Source organism: Aythya ferina (assembly GCF_964211825.1).
Source record: "Aythya ferina genome assembly, chromosome: 2".
Lineage (NCBI taxonomy): Eukaryota > Metazoa > Chordata > Aves > Anseriformes > Anatidae > Aythya > Aythya ferina.
This window is the reverse complement of record NC_140297.1, coordinates 19,352,356-19,373,594: the sequence shown is the minus strand read 5'-3', so window position 1 is coordinate 19,373,594 and position 21,239 is coordinate 19,352,356. Positions and strand designations below refer to the sequence as shown.

General features: G+C 36.5%; 1 protein-coding gene across 2 annotated transcripts in view; it reads right to left on the bottom strand.

Annotated features, from left to right (window-relative positions):
- PIP4K2A (phosphatidylinositol-5-phosphate 4-kinase type 2 alpha) overlaps window positions 1-21,239 on the bottom strand; it is a 108,552-nt gene that overhangs the window by 19,713 nt on the left and 67,600 nt on the right. For both annotated transcript variants that reach the window (XM_084509914.1, XM_084509913.1), the window contains exons 4-5: window positions 12,996-13,148; window positions 996-1,142 (exon numbers count right to left, since the gene is read on the bottom strand). In XM_084509914.1, coding sequence (XP_084366040.1) covers window positions 996-1,142; window positions 12,996-13,148 — 300 coding nt within the window. The remainder of the gene's footprint in view (window positions 1-995; window positions 1,143-12,995; window positions 13,149-21,239) is intronic.

Here is a 21,239-nt window from a genome sequence, read left to right as displayed (position 1 = left end):
AACTGCTTAAGTCTGTGAGGGTAAATTCAAAAAAGAACAAAAACAAAATGAAAAATATCTTTCTCTGGTAAGCTCTGTTGAACACTGAAAACCAAAAAGTCAACAGTCAGGAAATCAGTTCTTGCAAACCAGGTTCAGCCAACTATCTAACCAATTTCTAGGTAAATACCTGACAGTAAGGAAGGATGGTGCAATATGTAATGCTATGTGTCTCTTAATATAGAATGTTAAGTAAATATCTTAAAATAAGTTTGCAGATGCACTTAGTGGTTCAACAAAGAAATTAAATGCATTAGAAAGAAGTAGATTTCTCAGGGAAACTGTATGGTGGAAATAAAAAACCAATTCCTTAGAGACAGGAAGACTAAGACCGTATTTTGGGCATTCACTCTAAGGGCTTTATATTAAATACTGAGAAAAATTACATTTTGGAGCAAAACTAAAACACACCTTATGAGAAAAGCAACAGAAATTCTGTACTAAGAACCATTCTCTTTTTACTTGAATTATTTTTAAAATACAAAATGAAATATGAAGCTTCCATAGCAGTGATGTACTTAGCAGCATAACTACTTTTTTAGTAGTTGGTTTATTAACAACATTATGACATTATGCATTCATTTTATAAGTCTTCTGCAGAATTAGCTGTGGCTTTCCATAATGTTGATAAAAGCCTATAGTAAGCAGAATTGTTATTTTACTTGTGTGAACTGTTTTACCCTTAGACATTTAGTTATATATAACAAACATATTTGGTTAAATTGCTCCATTTAAAACATGCACAGTACAGATAAATTTGTACAATTTCTATAAAATCATTTTTCAGCTTTTCTAAACTTAGATACAGAAATAAACCAGCAAATGCTGGTTGTAACATAACACAGTTTTAAATTAATTATAATTTTGAGCCATCTTCAAGCATCAGCAGAATATAGTAATTATGTTAAAGTTTTTCAGATACTTTGTCAGTTATATTATCAGCAGTTATTTCTCACCTTTAGATCATATTTTCTATAAACAGATAAACGATGGCTGAACACATTTCTTGTAACAATCATATATATTTCAACTCCATCGACAGTGAGCCGGTACATGCCCAAAAACTGGGGAAGAAGCGTATTCCCATGACACTCCACAATAAACTGCAGAAGCAAAATAAAAAACAGGAATGAGGATGGATAAACTTTATACAAATATATATTTACACATTTTTAAAGATGAATCAACGAGAAAGAACATATCTATTTATTGAATACATATTTGCTTGGAGACAAACCTTTGAAAAATCATGCCAGAAACAAACACTTCAGCAGGAGGCTATCCTGCTTTTAAGCCAGTGTTTAAAAAATAAAATCTTGAACTGCAAGTTACAGGTTAAACTTGTAACTCTCAACTTTTACAGACGATGTTATTGAAAGAGAAGGCTCCATGTGGCAGACCTGTCCACTTCTATGGTCCAAAAGTGCACCTAATGCAGATAGCATATCTGGTACTGACATCACGAAACAGAAATACTTTTCAAACGTCACAATGCTGTATTTTGTACTCTGTTGTCCCTTATTTAATTTGTATATTTCTCTGTTCTCAGTATTTGTTTATTATGATGACCATTTACAGTGCTGTCACCAGCAAGGCATATCATTTATTATCAGCAGCTATCTGCCAGTTCCCACGTGATGGCTGCATTTCAGGGTCAATAGAGTCGAGCAGAGAAATGCAAGATCTCTGTTTTTTTTTTTTTTTTTTTTAATTTATTTAAGAATCATTTCACACCCTTAAGGTTTCCATATTGAAATAGAAACGCGCTACCAACATTGGAAAGTTTGGTCAATTGTACCTGAAGCCCAACTTAATATATATATATATATATTTATTTAAATCACCTGCCTTACAAATATTAGTTCACAGTACTATTTAACAACCACTGGAGGAAGCAGAAAAAGTACAGACTACATTGATGATGAGAACTATTTAAGGATGAATACTTATTCCTACAGTAGGAATGTCCATACTATATTAATCCTAAAACCAACTTGCATACATCCACTCTGTTAAGTCAAGATGATGCAGAACAGAAAAGCAATCAACAGCTTTGTTCTTTCTGTTATTACCAGTTCTCAAACAGAGGAACTTGGAGAAAATTTAAAAATAATTTTCTTAATAGGAAGCAAGAAAACTAACCAACAGTCAGCTTTCAAAGCACACCAGATTTTAAATGTTTGTTGAATAGTGAAACCTCTGTTTCTTTTCTGCCAAAGTGACCTGGTTATTAGAAACACATTACTCTAAAACACAAGAGACTTCAGAACAAATTGACAGAATAAGCGATTTGAATTGTTTAACAAAGATACTTTGCTTGATGACAAATTATATAACAGAGCTCTTGGAACTGTGAAGATGTAATTTTCGTAATTTAACTGACTGTAATATTTAGCTGTGCTGGTTTTAAGGAATTTCACTAACTTTATACTGGAATCTGAGCATACCAAATACAGACTTTCCTTTTTTAAATGACAAAAATCAAAAATAGCTTTTAAGAAAGATTTAAGAGTTCTGAAAACAACCCTATCTGGCATGAACCAAAGTGAATGAAAAAGAAAGCTTGAAAGCTGCTGATGGTGCATTGAACAAAATTTTGGCTAACAACTCTGACACACAAGCTCTTGAGGCTACAACAGTTTAGGCTGTGACATTATCTGTCTGCCCTGCGGCTTTACGGGAGGTTACAATACCAAACAGATGCCACACATGCTCTAGTCTAGCATTTTAAGCTCAAACTGCCTATGAATGGGCAAAACACTCTAAGCCACAACAGAGTCTCAGCGAAAGCAAATCAGAACCTTGGTAAGGAAAGATGTATCCCCCTGAATGTAAGCAGCGTGGCCACAAAGGCAATTTCAGTACTGAAGAGTGCGCAAAGATTGATCGCTTTGCATCTGAGAAGCGCTTCTGTTTTTACCAGATGCGGAAGTGGAGTTGTTGAATTAAAGGCTTTTTGGTCACAGGACTGTTATCAACCTCACAAAGCAGTTATAGCGTGTTCCAGGACACATCACTCATTTTGAATGTCAGCAATTTCTCCTAAAGATCTGATCATAAAGTGAAATTACAACTATTTACGCTAAGGTTATGGAAAACCTGTTTAAAACAGCAATTCCTGTTATTCAGGCTGCATTGATTATGCTGCTACAAACATAAGTACATGGCATATATTCTAAAGGCAAATGTCTTTCTACTGCTTTAGAAGGTTGGAAGGATTGTTCTCACAACAACGTTCACTGGATGATTCCTTCTGTAAGATCTTTCATTTCTGTGACAAATATAGCTTCCAAGAAGAGCTCAGTGCCACTGAATTTCAGGGCATTCAACTGCATAAAGAATCCATCCATTTCTAATATTACAGCTCTTACTTAGAAAGTTTGACTTCCCATGCTGTAAAAGAAACACTATTATTCCAGTTTTCCAGATGGGGAACTGAGATGCAGAAGAAACAGGGAATTTGTGCCTCTCGAAGAAATGGACCTGGGCATGTCAAGTACCAGGCTAATCCCTGCCTCCCCTGTTGCCTTTCCTCCAGCTGCAAGGGCAGAGTGTTGACACTTAAATCATCTCTTCAACCCCATCTCTCTGATTTTAACCTTTCTGGTCCTGAGAGTCCCCATCTGTAAAACATCAATGCCATTAACACAGAACACGTACAAAATACCCAGCGTAACAGCATAAAACGAAGCATTTGGTTGGCAGTATACAGCCATCTCCCAAACTGTTCTGTGTGATGTGCCATGGGAAAAGGCAACTAATGAGAGTAGCTTAAGTCCTATTTGAAAGTTGGAGTCAGTCATTTGCTAACGTGGTTGTTTCATTTTAATATGTTGCTAACATGTCTTCTGAAAAGCCCATGTCGCTAGCATGGAGCACAGGACATCTGATAAAAAGGGATTTGGCTGTATGACTGCAGACTGCTAGGAGAACTTCCTTCCCAAAGCAGATCAGGTACTGCAACCATTGTTTCCTACTTTCTGATGACTGTGCAGACTTGTGCCACTGCAAGTTAAAGAAAAGCCCCTAAAATTATTTCAGTGCTTTCCATGACAGCATTTCTTATCCTGACGGGGAGACAAAGGAAAGAGGGAGGAATGCTGCTCGCTTCCAGAATCTACAAGGTTGGTCTAGAACTTCCTACCTTTGAAACTATCAATCCCCCATATCTGCATCACAGAGGAGGCAAAACGTGTCATCTGTTTGGGAGTCCAGCAGGACTTGCACTGGTGACTGTGGTTGGTAGATTTTCAATTTGTCCATCTTGATATAAATGAAGTAGCAATTTAGTCACCCCAAGGTGCTTTTTAGGAATGATTTCCTGAAGTTTCCCACTCACAGCTGGAATAAAAGTGAGCCTAGAAAATAAGCCGGTACATGCTTAACAGGACTGCTAAATTTCAGTGAAAGAAAAGACCTTCACTCCTTTTTGTTAATTCTTTCCAAAAAGAACATTAAAACAATTCTATCAAGCAGCCTTGCTAAATAATTCTATAACACTTAGCTAATACATTTACAAGTCCTTCTATGTAGTAACAAAATCCATTTTTTAAAGAGTGTTACAATAAACACCCTATCATTTTTTCTTATTAATTCAGACAATTTTCATTTTTCTGCACAGCATGAGGACAATATTACCATTAACAAAATAAAGTATGATCAGCATGTTGACACATTTTATCAGCTGTGCAGCATATAGTTTTTAAATATGTAATTTTCTGAGCTCTCTTGAATCCCATGCTTAAAGCTGAAAATGAGTAAGAAATTCTTTATGACCTTATATCCTCATTATTCTTTGTATAAATACAGCCTCAAATTTCCTTAATAAGAACAGAACTTATCCTATCTCATTTTACATGAAAAATATGACTCTTAGCTTCTTACTTCCCCTTGGTAATGCTAGTAAGCTATCAGGAAGACTAAAAGATAACACAGCGCACATAATTGTACTGGCAAATATATACTATGCCATTTTTGGCTCTTTTTAAAAAATATAGGGTAAAATTCCCGTTTTTGCTATTTCTCCTCTTCTCCTTGAAAATTATCTGGGGAATGAGCTTGACATCAGCGAGGACTAACTCCTGAAATAGATCCATCTCATTTCTTATGTGAAAACTCAACATTGCTATTTCTGACAGGTAGCTATTTGGAAACGTTAATTCAGAAACATACAACATGCTCATCCTCTGTTACCCCTTTATGTGTTATCTTCAAGATTTCCCACAACTTGATTAAGGGAACACTGTGCTTGAGTTATCAACTGCTTAGACGACAAGTCTATATATTCACTAGGACACTTTCATTAATTGAACTGAATGGCAAGCAATATATATAACTATTTACAAATGTCTTGGATGCTGAAAGACATTTTTTTTTTTCTCGGCTCAACTTTCACATCTTCTTGCCCACAATCAGAAAATATCTTCCAGCAGTATGTTGTGTGTACATGCATGTGCATGTGGGATCAGCTCCCAGAAAGGAGGTTGAAGAGTTGTCCAAAGAGTTATATCAAGTTTCAGAATACTCAGATTATTGCCATTTACTTGAAACCTACTAATTTCACAGGAACATATCCATTCACTATATATATGACCCACTGAAAGAATTAATTAGCTGAATTACAACACACAACAGGAAGTTACAACAACGTTAGATGTAGATTTTCATGATACATAAACTTGTTTTATTCTAGTAAATTATTTAAGAAAGTAATTTTATTTCAGGAAGTGTTCAATAAATAAAGTTTTTAGCATACAAGCCCTGTGATTCAGAGACTCATATTTCATGTTGATTCAGACTCGGCCCTGAGTTTAATTTACTGTCAAGTGCAACGTAACCTGAACATGACCAACACCTGTGATTATCTAGGCTGCATATCCGCTACCAGGAACATTAGTCTTGATATTGCTACAATCAAACGAGGCAATTGCTGGTGTCTTCTGAAAGTGCTCTGCAGAGCATCAGGAGCAGAATACTAAATACACTGAATATACAAGGAACAGCTGCTAGTGAAATCCAGGCCTCAACAGACACAGCTGAAAAACCTCACTGGAAGATGGGATATCTACCTATGAAATATCCAATCTTTCAGTGAGGTGTTTTTCAGTAACAATTCCAGTCCATGGTGGTCTGGCCCATTTGCACAAGTTGAATTCCATCTAATGCCCATGTTAACAAATTACTTATCTTTGTGGTCACTTCTAGCATAGGTAACAGTGTGCCAAGTGATGGAGGTGAAACATAGTCTGTTTGGATAAGAACACTTCAATTCCTATCTCTATTTTTTCTGCTGCTCCTGTTTTTTCATATCAAAGCTGCTTTATAGGAAAGTTATCTTTCCACAGGGCAGAAGACCGTGTTCTGTGCAGCCTCTTGATTCACACCAGGAGCTAGTAGAATGGCTTTTCCAAAGCATGCTTTTAAGCAAAACTCCCATAAATCTTACCCTCTTACTACAATGGGGGACACATAGAGTCAGGGTCACCGTTAGATGGAACATATCCTTCATGAAAGTTTGTATTTAAATAATAGCACATTTTTTTTTCCTTTTCACTGACCCTTCCCCTTCTTTTTGTCATACATACAGATGTAACTCAGGAAGAAAAAGGGAGGAAAAAGAAAACCCTACCCATTGACAACCCATGCAAGTAATGACATGGATGGGGGATGACACAATCTTAAATATAGCTCTGCCTTAGCAAGCTACTGGCTTGATGTTAGGTTACCTCAGTGCAAATTACTAAACACCTGGTTCCTACCTGCTTTTCTGGGATATTCCCCAGCCTAGGTTGTCACCACTTTGGGGACAAAACTGCTTGTAGCCTGCAGTAATGATTCTCCATCTATTTACGATTATCATGTTTTCACCTACCTCCCACTCAATAACCTTGCACTATTCCTTGATTTGTGAGCAGCCCTGAACCATACACTCTTGGTACATTTTCCCCATTTTTTGCATTATTGTCTATGATTTTTCCTTTCAATTTTTTTCCTGTTTCTTTCACATTTTTACCTCTGCAGAAGTTAAGATCGTATTTTTCCTGCTTTTGTTTTCTCCTTTATGCTGTTGTCTTTCCCTTTTAGCTCCTTCCATCCTCTCCTTTCTTTTCATTCACTTCCAGATCACTCCCCTGTTCCCTGCCTCCAGTAAATGGGCACTTTCTCTCCTTTACCAGCGTGCTGCATCTACTATTCACTTCTGCAGGTTGCCATAGAAACAGGCAGGCAGTGCAATAAGTATCAGTTCTGCATGCAATTACCTGTGCAAGGAAGAGAACATGCAGTCAGCAGCCAGCTATGGAAAACCTGAAGGATACCCACACTCGTGATTAGTTTTATCCTCGAAAGATTGTATGCTAACAATGCCCTCTTGTTCACTTGGTTTGAGATGGCTTCTCAATTTTGTTTTCCTTGCAAGAACAGTTAAATCACCTGGGTGTCAGCAGTGAGGAATAGTGCATCCCTTCTGAAGTCCATTTTAATGAAAAAAGGTGTGCAAAAGGTGTTGGTTTTCATGAGAAACAACTCAAGTTGTTTTCATTTTATTTTTTAAAATATCCATCCTGTCCATCTATTCTCAAAGAGGACATTGATTTACACCAATTTAATCTTTAAAGCAAGTTTAGCTTGCTGGGAAGGACAGCATGTCTTGATTCAGACAGTTCATAAACAACATCTTTCTACAGAATTTTGTTCAACTGGCACTGATTGTCCTTGAAAATATTTGTCCTTGAAAAATTTGTATTTGTACACCTGTTCTTATACACAGGTTGAAATCCTGGCAATGCACTTATCACAGCAGACTTTGCTGAGCTCTCCTGTAACAATGACAAAAGGAGCTGTAGGCTAAACTCCAGTTTTCTGATCCGTGCTTTGGGCGTCTGGAGCAAAGGTTTTAAACAAAACATCACTGGCTTTGAAGGCATTTCAAATGAATATTTGTTTTTGCCCTCAAAAACTATTTAGGTATTTAACATTAACATGCTTGATTAACTTACACAATTTTAAGTTGTTCAATCACTAAATGTAAATAAGGCCCACACAGCAAGGACATTTCCAGTATGGCAAAGTCTGACCCACTTGACCATATTACAATGGTTCTAGTATATTTGAGAGGTAAATGATGTTCAACTGAAATAGTGCCTGAAGAGCAGATAGGAGAGTTCTACTAATAACTGATAGTATACCAATATTTTAAGCAGCCCAAACTGAATACGACTAAAAGCAGTATTTCACACTAAGTATCAGAAAATACTGTCGTAGTTAAAAACTGGCCAGCAAGGAAATTCACAGCAGAAGAACTTAACGCAATACATGTCTATATTTACCATTGTGGTTAGAAATCTGGCTGGTTCGTGGTCTAGGCCATTTGATTTTTAAATGTAGATGGAAATCTGAACATGGACTTTACACTTGCTATAAATGTCAGCATCTTTTGCAACTTCAAGCACGGAGAAAGGCTTTAATCCCTCTATTTGTTTAGGCCAGAAGTGGTGGGCTTAGTTGTTTATTTTTTCCCCCAGATTTTCTTTTTTCAGATTTGCAAGAAAAAAAATAATGAGCTGTAGTGTTCTTACTCAGTGCTGAAAGCATCAGACTCATCTGATGAGTAGACAGTAAGTGTGAGTGTTTAGACTGAAGTGTTCACCATCTGTCTGAGGCTGTAGGCCTGACTGCCACTAACAAAAAACCAGGCGTCATGTCAGATGGGGTAAACGTATGAATGCAACTCTCGATTCTGGATAGTAACTATAATTTAAAATTGTAAGAACTATTATTTACAATTCAACAGTTTTAATTTTGTTTTGCCATATATACTTATATGCTGTTTCTATAGTAACTTCTCCCGATAACCCTTCAAGCCTGGTACAGTTTTAGTTATTTACCAATTTCTAGTACGTAGCCTTAGGCTTGGAATTCAATCATTTCATTTTTAATATTGTTAAGGTTTTTATTATTATTATTTTAAATTTTAAATAATAGTAGTAGCAATACTGTAACTTGGGAGGCATCTAACCTGACTACTTTTGAAAAACACCACCCAACATTGCACTAGAGCCTCTACCCAGAAAGCAGAAAGCTGTTAACTCAGTCAAACTCACAAATTTTATTTTCACTCTTAACAAGTTACTAGCCATTCTATTTCATGGAAATAGCCCAATTTCTCTAAGTTGTCCAGTCGTGTCCTTTATAATTTTGGTTCATTAAAAACCAGGCATTCTACACTTGATAGTGGCAGTCTACATGTCTATTTCTGATCCTTCTGTGATTTAAAAAAATCACTGCTAGTTGGAGGTGGATTTCAGAGATGTTCATGGGAAAACTGCCCTGCTGTACTTCTCTGCTGACCCCACTATCTCCCAGATGCCTCATTGGTAGCTCAGTAATTAAAAAAGGTGCAAGTGGAATGACAGCTATTTTGTAAGTGGCAGGGATAATGACTATTTTGATGAACGAAGAACATACACAGTCTCTCACACGTCTTGACTTATCTTAACATAATCCACTCCCTAGTCCTCCTTGGTTAAAGACAGCTACCCAATTGTATTTATTTTTCAGAAATTCAAGAAGTCCTGGAAACCATTTGGTAAGGCTTATTTTGTTCTAAGCAAGGAGGGAGTTACTTCCAAGGCCTAGAACAATTCCATCAACTTGGAGCTGTTAGCAGGAATAAGAAAACAGGTGAGTAAATATTATGGTTTACATGAAACTCATTCAGAGTTTCAATCTGTGGGAGAAAAAAAAAAAAAGGACTGAGAAAGAGATAGGAAAGAGATGATCTGTCACAAATGGCATGCATTTCAATCATAATCGTGTCAGAAGTAACTGGAAAATAATTACTGCCTTCCTGGACAGGTGGTAGAGCGTGCAAGACACAAAATGTTTATAAGTTACTGTTCATAATGGACAGATAACCTAATGTCAGGTCCCTTGGAGGTACTAATATGACATGGGAAACTTGGGAACGTGGTAAACATTCACGTGAATCATGAAATTCACATGAATCACCTCTCTGGTCTTCATGCACCCAAGAAAGATTATTCCTCCCAGGAGAATCCCTGCACTACATAACTGGGTCTCAACATGTCTGCATGCCCCTCTCCTAGGAAGACCAAGTGTCCAAGGTCTCCTCTAAGAGCCACAGCTCTGCTCTGAAAGTGACCTGGCTCAGGGTCTCGTGTGAGGCCATGTCACTGGAAGTCCCAAACTAATCAGACATGATCACACTTGGGCTGTGGAGCAAACCGGGTCAGAAATTTTCACATAAGTGGTGAGTGCTGCTGGCAATCAGTGAACTGAAAATGGAGGAACGCTAACGAGCAGACTTTTCCCTAAAAATGGGATACTTTTGGGTGCAATTACAATTAGCCTCTTCAGCTGTAGCAATGATTAGAATTCAGGAAGATACTGGGCAGTAAGTACATAAGTCAGTAGATTTGTCATGTATATATTTACTCTACTGGCAGAAGAGAGTAGGCCAAAATAAAACGGAGCTCAAGAGAACTTGTTTTATTGACAAGGATTTCCACAAGCGTAGCAGTGCCGTATGTGAAGAGCCCTACACTGCTGCAATGAAGCCATCTGATAGAACCTGCAGGTACATCCATCCATCCATCCATCCATCCATCCATCCATCCCTGTGAGAAGTGGACAGCCCATGGACTGCGCTCTGGAATCAATTCTAGCTGGGATGGCAGAACTTGCATCCAAACAATGAAATCCTTCCCTAAAACAGGATGGCCATGTTCAAACTCCAAAGCAGGAATAGCAACTGGCCTACGTTAACACCACTGAATGGTTTGCCAGTACAGAAGCAGCCTAAGGCCCACCTGTGTGGGATGACTTGGTCAGGAGAACTATTTAAAAACCTGCTCACCAGGACAATGGGTTCTCTGGATTTTGTCAAGCATGCCAAGTTATGCTTCCCTTTTCTGAAAAATGTCTAGAGAAATGAGGGGACAAGCTGCTGTACCTAATGATACCAAGCTTGTAATTACCAGCAGCAAAACACAGGACATGGTATCAGTCACCTCGCCAGAGTTAGTGGGATTTAATTTAGATTTTCTTTAATTAATTAGAACAATTTTGTTCTTTTAACAGCACATTACTGAAGACACTGAAATTAATTCATTTCATTAAAAGTCCAATTATTAAATTGCCTCTGTACTTGAATTCCTTGGCATTTGTAAAGTGCTCTCAAGTTCTGAGACAAAAAGAAATACCAGTTGTATCTTTATGAATCTTTTGGAGGCTACACTGAAAGCTTTCAGATTGAAGCTATTTAAGATACTTACATAATGATGTGTAAGATGTTACTAATACTACATAAGCGCATGCTTCCATTCATATATGGACGTTTGCCAGTAGAAAATCAAATCAGATGCCTGGTACAGATAACTTGCAAATCATCATTACTCGTAACCTAGCCTATTACAAAACCCCGATGTTTGGAAAGCATGAATGAATAAAGACTACAATAACGGTTAATTCATGTTAGCACTGTCTTCATGGACACACTCTTGAAAGGATGCGACTGTTTTGAAAAGCAATATGACTTCTCAGCTGGATTAATGGTTTCAAAAATCTGGATCATTAATACTAGTTACTAATACCAAACAAGAAATGGACTAGAACTTTTAATTTTCCCACACTGCTTCACAAATGAAAAAATGTTTTCAATTAAAGCTAAAACTGTAACTTTGAACATTCTAATAGGCAATTACCCCAAAATTACAATTAAATAATAGTTTACATTTCTCGTTAGTAAAATTGTAATTAAAAGATGGTCTTAACAAAGATTTATGATAGGGACAATATTTGTCTGTTAAAATAAATACATGCTGGTCTTACATTTTATTTACACAGAACAACAACATGCAGAGAGGAAGGAATTAACATCTATCTCACTGAAGGCTTCACAGCCACTCCGGGCTTGAATAGGACTCACAGATCTTACTTGAACACAACAAAAGTGGAGAGGGAGGCAGATGGAAGAAGAAACCAGGGATGGCAAGCAATTCCTTCAATTCCTAGCACGCCAAAATCATGCTTTTGTCTCTCTTCTTTCTCAAAAGATGGCTTTAAAACTGGTTTTACACGAGTAACAGTATAAAAAAATAGTCAAGGTGGGTACTTTATATTCACTTAGTGTTGCATTCAAAATGGAGTTTGTGATTTCTATTATAGTTGCTGAAACTATTAGAAAATGACTAAACATCACCACAATACAAGATAAGACAAAACAACAAAAAACCTGATTGTCCTTAAGTCTTTACCTGGAATCCCAACCCACAGAAGTGAGCAAGAAAGTGGAAAGAAGGGAAAAAACACACCTCCTTTTGGGTATCATAGTTTATATGATTTTTAGCGTCTTTCCTGGTTTATGCAGCTTTAGATCTTATTCAAACAGATCTGGGACTAAGAAAGTTAGCACTGATTTTTATTAAGGCTTCTTCTATTTCCCAAGTTCTGTACCTGTTCTGTACCCTTCTGTACCATCCACAAAAATCATACACTGGCACAGTATCAAAACTGCCAGTGTTGATTTGAGGGATCTTCTCCTCTTCTCACTTTAAAGCAATTTATAGAAACGCATATTAGCAATTTTTTTTTTTTTTTTTTTACATTATAGCAGGAATTTTACATTAATTATATTTATATATTTTCATTTCTCATACAATACAACATTTATTATTTGACATCTGTTGTTAGTGAAACACATTCAGTGATTAGAACAGGAAGAAAGAGGTCATCTGCAGCATTCATACACTTGTACACAGAGACCTCCAAGCTAGCCCAAAATAAAGTCGTTTCAAGCCTGGAATGCAAAGAAAGAGAATCTTCCTAATAAAGAAAAGAAGCTTACTCATTTAAAACTGTTAAAACTCTAAAAAAAAAGATTGGCATTGTAATATATTAGAAGAGATCCCACACCCTGACAATAAATAGCTTATTACCTGATGGTATTTCTTCAGTATGTTGTGCATTTCTGCTACATCTTCACTTGTTATAGTTTTGATGATATATCTTTTGTCATAGGATGTATGAAACCGGGCACCACTGCGTGCTTGGGAATCATTGGCAAGCGGTGCACTTCTTGTCAATGAGTTCTGTCAATTGATTAAAAAACACACATCATCAGACAAAAATATGCAAATTTTAATAAAAACAAATATAAAACATTTATATTTATTTTAAAATCTTTTTCAGTATTCATGATGCATTCAGTATGAATTCAGTAAGCTGAATTCGGCAAAGCATTTAATTAATTATATTGCATTACCTTGACAAATCATTTAAAAAATATTTTCAGAACAAAAGAGTGTTTGGGGAAACGTACAGACCATCACCAATTTAGAAGTCAAAGAAAATTTACTGCCCTTTGTTATGTGTATGTTATCAGCATTTGGGAAGTAAACATATAGTCATTAAAATCCAAAAGAACCACTGTACTATACCATAGGAAGTATACATAGAGGATTCATCCCTAATAAGAGGATCATTTTACAACTGAGTAGGACCTATTCTTGAGCCAGCGTGATCTGATACATAACAAGAGTTAGATTTCTGAGTTCTAGTACCAGAGCTATTCCAATGATTTCCTATCTAGTATTAAGCAAGTGATATTATTGTATAGTTCTTTTGGCAAAACAGACACATCCATCTTCCCACTGGCTCAGGAGGGGAAGATCAGTTAATGACTGTACAGCAGTCAGGAGAAAAGACAGCTAGAGGTTAGAGACCATTTTTAGACTGAAGCTTGAGACTACGTGTGCTCCAACAGTAGCAAAAGCTGCTGCTTTTTTTTTTTTTTCCCCAGAAAGTAAGCAGTATTCAGATCAGAATTTTTATAATTAAAAACAGTAAAAATAAATTAGACAAAATATAACAACTTGCTTTTGGCTCATCTTTCTTTACCAGTAAATGTTACACCAATTGTTACTTAATTGAATCACAGCATTTTAAAAAATAAATAGTAAGAGCAGCAGCACAGCCATGAGAATACACATGCTTACACCTTGTATATATTTCCATAAACACGGCCCATACTCTGTAAAGATTAAACAAGTTAATTACAGCCTGCTGGAATATAGTCAGGGACTGTAGTATTTCTATGCTTATGCAATGTACATGTACTTGCAGTAAGTCCATTTGGTATATCACTCCTGGTAAAAGGAAAATCCAGTTCCTGCTATCATTTCTCATTACACCACACTGCACCAACAGCTGTTGCTAAATCGAAACAAACTTCCCCCCTTCCATACTCAGATGGAATAACGTTTTCCCTCCAGGAAGAAAAGCCATTTTCACAGAAAGAAATGTAATTAAATTTTGTATCTAAGTGGAAACTTTGCAACAGATTTTACAGATTCCTAAATATCAAAATTTCAATTCCAGCAGCTACAGAACCCGACATGTTCTGGGTGTTTGAAAAGGCCCCACGAATCAAGTCACAAAGTACTCACAAAGTAATTACAAGTAGTCTCCCTCTACCACAACCTGGTACCCAAAACACCAGAGGTTATTTTATAGGACCTGTATCTTCTTTGGAAGGAAGATTTATGCTTTCATTCCAGCAATGCAGGAATCTGTGATCACGAGCTCTAGGAGCTTCAGCAGGAGCTGCACATGCAAAAGTGTCCAACCACGGTGCCAGGAGGTCAGCACAGGTGTCAATTATTATTAAATAGTAACCTCAACCACGAGATGAGGGCAACTGTAACCCCAATTTAAGTAGGCACTTGAACACACGCAATTACAACTCCGTATTTCTAATTGTGTACAGGAAACCCACTGGCCTCAACAGGCCTTCAGAATATTTAAGTCCTGTCCCAAATGTGGGATGCTTTCTTAAATCAATTTAACATGAGGTAAGAACGTTTTCCCACAAGCTTACTTTGTTCTACTGAAATACTCAGGAGGAGTAGGAATAACACTAAGTCACCTAAAAGCACACAGCTCTACGAGGCCTTATGAAAATGAAAAGCTTCGTTATGACACGTAGGAGAAATAAATCTTTGCACACTTCTCTCTGTGTACTTCTAGACTTGTTCAATGAATTAGTCATTATTAATATCTGTGATAAAACGTGATGCTTTCCTCTGCAATCCTCTCTGTCCACTAAAGAAAAAAAGTATGTGAATGCTTCCCTAATGCTTATTATAAATAAATAATTTCTCTAAACTGAACAGAGCTTTTGGGACAACCACTGAAGATTCAGTTCCTGCTCTGCACTGGCCTTTGGTAGCCAATTTTAACAGATGAAAGCCCTGATACACTGAAGATACTAGATATGGGAATTTAAGCATTATTGTAGTTTTCCATACCTGCTTTTAGATGTTCCTTATTCAAATTCATTTCCCACCACTCCATCACTGAAATGTTTTTATGTACAGACAATGTCTACTCAAGAGAACACATACTATAAATTGACTGAATTTTCTTAGTACTACACTTGTCAGTACTCCATTAATTTTAAAATTGAATCATAAATCGAGCTAGTCTTAGAAACCACCCTCTGTTGAAACCTTCTGTGTTCCAGTGTCAGAACTTGGCTTTATTTCCAGGGCTTATATTTAACTGTTTTAAATGTCAAATTGATAATATATATTTTTTTCCAAATACTATGCAAATCCAGTTACTTTCATCACCAACTCTGGAAAATATGATGAAACATAATAATTATTCTTAGTTTTGAAAAAAGCTAAAGCATGGGTAATCATCAGCGTATATAATGAATTGAACTACTGCTAAATTATTAGGCTATAATTCAGTTAGCAATAATAAAGGCTACTGGGTAATTATTTGTTATTGTTCCCAGAAGAAAAAGGTGCATTATTCTGAGGTTAACTGTTGCAATAAAGCTAAACTACTTGTCAGTAACCACAGTTTTCTGAACGTATTGCTCCCAGAGAATCCTACCCTTTAAACTGTAAGCCATGTGGTATAAATCTTGAAAGCAATTAACCTAGGGGGAGCCTTAAGTTGTTTTGCTATAAAAAGTTGCAAAGAGTATACCTGTCAATCTGCCAAGGAACCTCAGAAGGAGGAGGGAAAGAGGGAAGACAATAAGGAGGACATGGACTAGCATTATTGTCCAAAATTTCAGGTACTCTTAAGGTATATTCCAACATTCTTCACCAAAAGCCATGTCAGATTTGAGTGAAAGAAAGATCAGGGAGTACTCAATATGACTGAAAAAAATGAGTGTTTTTACTACAAGTAAAAGCACCCTGCTTCCAAAAGTCTCTCTGAATCTCTGCTGGTAATGCCACGGCTGAGATGCAGCACACAGAAGATGCTGCTTCTCTGGACTTTTCAACTGCTGAAACTCAGTCAACAATTCTGTGCCCAGAATGGGACAAAAATAAACAATTTTTACCACATACCACCTCACTGCTATTCCTATAACCTTCACTCCTTTAGAATCTGTTGCCTTTGGTCTTCACAAGCACTTATTGCACTCTTCCAAGTGTAAGGCCTTAAAATAGCTCTTCCTGCTTTTCAAGTACAGCGTTCCTGCAAACACAACCTCCTCATTAATAACCAGAAATATATAGTATATATTTATGTATTAACCCATCAAAAACAACACATATATATTCTCACTCTTCTTCTTCTTATTATTTTTGTAATATTTCTTGTTGGAATATGGTACTCGACACATTTAAAAATAGACAGTGCAAGCAGTAAGAAATTCTAACTTAAAAAGAGTGACAGCCGCAAAAATAAGAGAATGAATTATCTACTATTCCTTTTATCATGCTTCTTTCATTACAATTCAAGCCAGACATAAAAAATAGAAACTAGTCAGATTCCAATAGAAATTAATAAATGTAGTCATATTCTAAATCAACTGGACGAAACCTCATTAAGTCACTTAGTTTTCACTGATTCTTGTCTTCTCCTGCAATAGCTGTTTTTTCTAATGGAAATGAATTCTGCCTGATTGCTAACTGTAATGACAAGTTAATTTGCAAATACAACTATCATACCGAACACATTTCTAACAAGAGAATATAATACATCTGTAGATAATTATTTAGTGTACAATTTACTGCTTCTTAATGTTTTAATAGATTAGAAATGGTGAGGCATTTATTTCTGAGTAGATGGCTATTTTATTATTAGTTATCTATATCAAGTTTAATTAAGAATGCATATAACTATCATTTTACCATGTACATAATTAATTTGTTAGAATAAACCAAACAACATTGTGTTAAGCAGCACCACTATATATGAGCACAGGTAACCTGACTGCCTTCTCTACAATACTCTGACTCTAGTAATAAATTAAAGATCAGATGTTTAAACATTAAATATGTAGAAGATAAGAAAACCCCTCTAATTAAATTGTTGACACTTTGTTTTTGCTAACTCTCCATTCCTGTAATAACTCTTTCAATACAATGCTCTCCTCAGAGACAGAATACAGCTCCTTTGAACACTTGAAAGGAGGTGGAAAATGAAGGATATTTAAGATCAATGATAATTGCTGTGTGTTCTTTTGATACTTGTGTAAGTTTAATTAATATGTATGTTTTAAAAAGATGAAAAATTAAAATGAATGCCATCATATTGGGCTCATTACTAGTCAATGTATTATCACTTTCCTCTGCTGATAATGCATGGCTCAGCATTGTCTGTGGACAGTTTTCTTTGTCGTGTTTCACACTTACCTCTGTGAACAGAGAAAAGTTCTAATTCCTCTAAAGCTGCTTTGTACCATGCAAAATATCCTACCTTTCAAATATACTGATTATATTCCTTTATAACTAGAAATCCGTCTTCAATAAAATACATGAAGTTGTTGCATGATTATCGCTACAATGAATCTTTTTAAAAAAATCACAGAAATTGGTTTGCACTTGAAAAATCATTATTCAACAAACAACGTGGAAACAATATGGCTACTTAAAAATATCTTAAAAACACCCAGGTTGAATGGGGCTTTGAGCAACCTGATTCAGTGGGAGGTGTCCCTACCCACGGCAGGAGGTTGGAATTAGATGATCTTTAAGGTCCCTTCCAACCCAAACCATTCTGTGATTCTATAATACTTAAGATCCTCCACTTTTGAGGTAAATTAATCTAATGCACCTGTTTGACACAAACTGTCAAGTGTAAATCAAAGCATTTTGCACCCCATTCAACCTTGACAAACAAATCTGCTATACTACACCATCAAATAAATAGTACATATATTAGACATGGAAGAGAGTCTTTGCTGGAAAATACGAAGTCTCTTCTAAGTTAGCACATAAAGTCTCCAAGGAGGTCCTGCTAAAGTCTCTTTCACGCACAGCCACTAGTAAAGCTGAAACTGGTAAGACATCCCTGACAGAAATATCAGCAACATCTCGTGTGGTGTCCAATATACACAGTCTACCACACAAAGCATGTAAAGTTTGTGGAATTTTCTCTTTTAAAATTACGTATTACCCCAAAAGACATATCTAGATGAGGGCATAATAGCAGAGCAGAGCAGAAGAGAATGGAATGGAATGGAATGGAATGGAATGGAATGGAATGGAATGGAATGGAATGGAATGGAATAGAATAGAATAGAATAGAATAGAATAGAATAGAATAGAATAGAATAGAATAGAATAGAATAGAATAGAATAGAATAGAATAGAAAAGAAAAATAGAAAGTTAAGCATCTCCTTTTTCCAAATGGAAAATAGAAGCAGGACTAAGGGAGGGAGGGAGGAGGAAGGAGAAGCAGGAAGAGACAGATGATGGTTAATGCCAGACTGAGTTCCCTCGGGCTCTGCTTCTTAATTAGGGGAAGATCAAGTGGAATATGAGCAGATAGGAAAGGAGCCTCTCCTCACTTAGAACAGATCTATGAGCCGCAAAGAGAACAGGGAACATAGGAATTTCAGACATAGGAAAAAAAACTTCTGAGATTCATCCTCCAAAGATACAGGTTTGATGTCCTAACAACCCTTTTACTATCACTCACTGCTGATGATACCTAACACTTGCATACTGTGTGAGGAGACAGTGCAGTAGCCGTACAGTATCAGAGCCCTAGTTAGAACAAGGTAATAAAAATCACCTGCTTACACTATACCTTCAGTGAGCAGAAAACTCAAAGAAAACAGGGTCACAGTACCCTGTTCATGTTTTCTCAGCTGTCTCAGCTTCTGTCTCTGCATGCCTCGGTCCTCGCCCTCACGACTCCAACATCTGCCAGCCACACATACCCTGCCCCACTTAACAGCTTCACTTAGCAGCTCTCCCGAAGCCTACTGCTCTGAGTGGCGGTGCTCTGCCAATTCCCCATTCGCCTCTAATTTGTGAAGTTTTAATCTTGTGCCTGCTGGCTTTTGGTCTCAGGAGAATGGAAAGGGTTTGTACTTTTGAAGTGTGAATACTTTTATGAGGTCATTTAAAGACTACGCTAAATTACTTGTGTAATTACTTATACAACTGAAGACACATTTAGCGTGCCAAGTTCAGAGATACCTCTAGCAGATACATTTCTCTTTTGTGTACCTCCCCCTCTCTCCCAAATAGTTTCCCTCTGAGAAATAACTGCCTGAAAGTCTCACTGCCCTTACATAAATCAATATAAAAAGAATCAGCTACATTGCACTGAATAGCAGGCAACCAGAAATATTCACCTAGTCTTTCCTAGTAACAGGCTACAAATAACAAAGAACTTGTCCTGTAGCACAGAATTAATTTCTGAGGAAATAATCTAAGTACAGCTATAAATATATGAATATATAAATAAATGAGTAAGAGCTACACCACTTACTAGTATGTCATTTCCCAAAGAGTTCTTGATACAGAAAGTTACTCAGCACACCTAAATTATATCATAATTTCACCTAAGAATAGCATATTCTTTAACAAGTTAATTAAAAGTTCACTTCATTTTACTATAGACCCCTTCTCTTCCCTCAGCATCTCAGTCAGTGTAGAATTTTAGCTTACCTGCTACAGTGAAAGTGCATTAGTTAAGGAAAATGTGTTTTCTAGAGGTGCTCTTGGCACTTGATCCAAAATCCTTTGAAGCTCAGAGGAGCTCCTCTTGAGCCTTCAACAGAATTTCACAAACTAGAATCCAACATGAATGCTACACATCACAAGCCATTTCATATCACCCAGCTTCTCTTAAATTGAACTCTGATCTAGGCTTTTGGTCAAAGCACAACTTCGAGAAAGACAGTCTTGATTTTTCAGCTTCAAAAGGCAAAGATTCACCACTACAGTTGTTCTAGTACTTAATCATTTATATTGCTGAAAAGGTGAGTCTAATTCTGAATTTGAATGATTTTCAGTTCCAGTCATTCTTACTTATCTAATATCTACAACTGTTTCTCTGCAAGGATACTCACATGCTACTTACTTCTCAATTCTCATTTTTACAAATGAGGCAGGCCAAGCTCTACCACTCCCATCACAGGCATTCTCTACGTTCTCAAATTCCTTTGATGCCAGTTTCCCATATTTCTTCTATATCCAAATTGTCAACATGCTTTGTTTTTAAAGATGACTAGCACCAAAACTATATATAGTATTAACTTCAAGCATAAAACAAATAGATGTTCAAAAAAGTTATAGTTATTCCTGGTCTTATTTTACATCCTCCAGTTTATCCACCCAAGGGAGCAGTTACTCCTTCTCATCAGGAGCTCACACTAGTGCTAAATTCTTGTCCTCTTTGACCTTTTGTTCCTTTTCAGAGCTACTACCTCCTCAAATGCAGCCTTCCCCTCTGTAGTTCTGCTTTCCCTTTTATCCATATAATTATTCATCTAACTGTATTAAAAGGCATCACGTTTGGACAGGCTCAGGATGCCAGGTGATCCAAGTTGTTTTGTATGAAATCCTTGTCTTTATCACGCTTTACCATTTGGACAGATTTTGCATCTTCAGGTTTTCACTGCACGAAATGTCAATTGCTCATTGACAATTAAATTTTGATTGTTGTCATTTAATCATCTATTATTCACGTAATTTTTACTTTTTGATTACTCCCCTCCCCCAAATAATTAGCATTATAGAAAATAACAAAGTCACAAAATATCAAGCCGAACACTTTGTAAGAGGCATCCTCAGTCTCCTTTTACCTTGCACATTGGTCAATAAAAATAGCAGCCTGTTGTAACTAAGAAATTACTGTATAATTGATAATGCTAATTATACCAACACCAGATAGCAAAAAAAGGTAGCCCGATTTA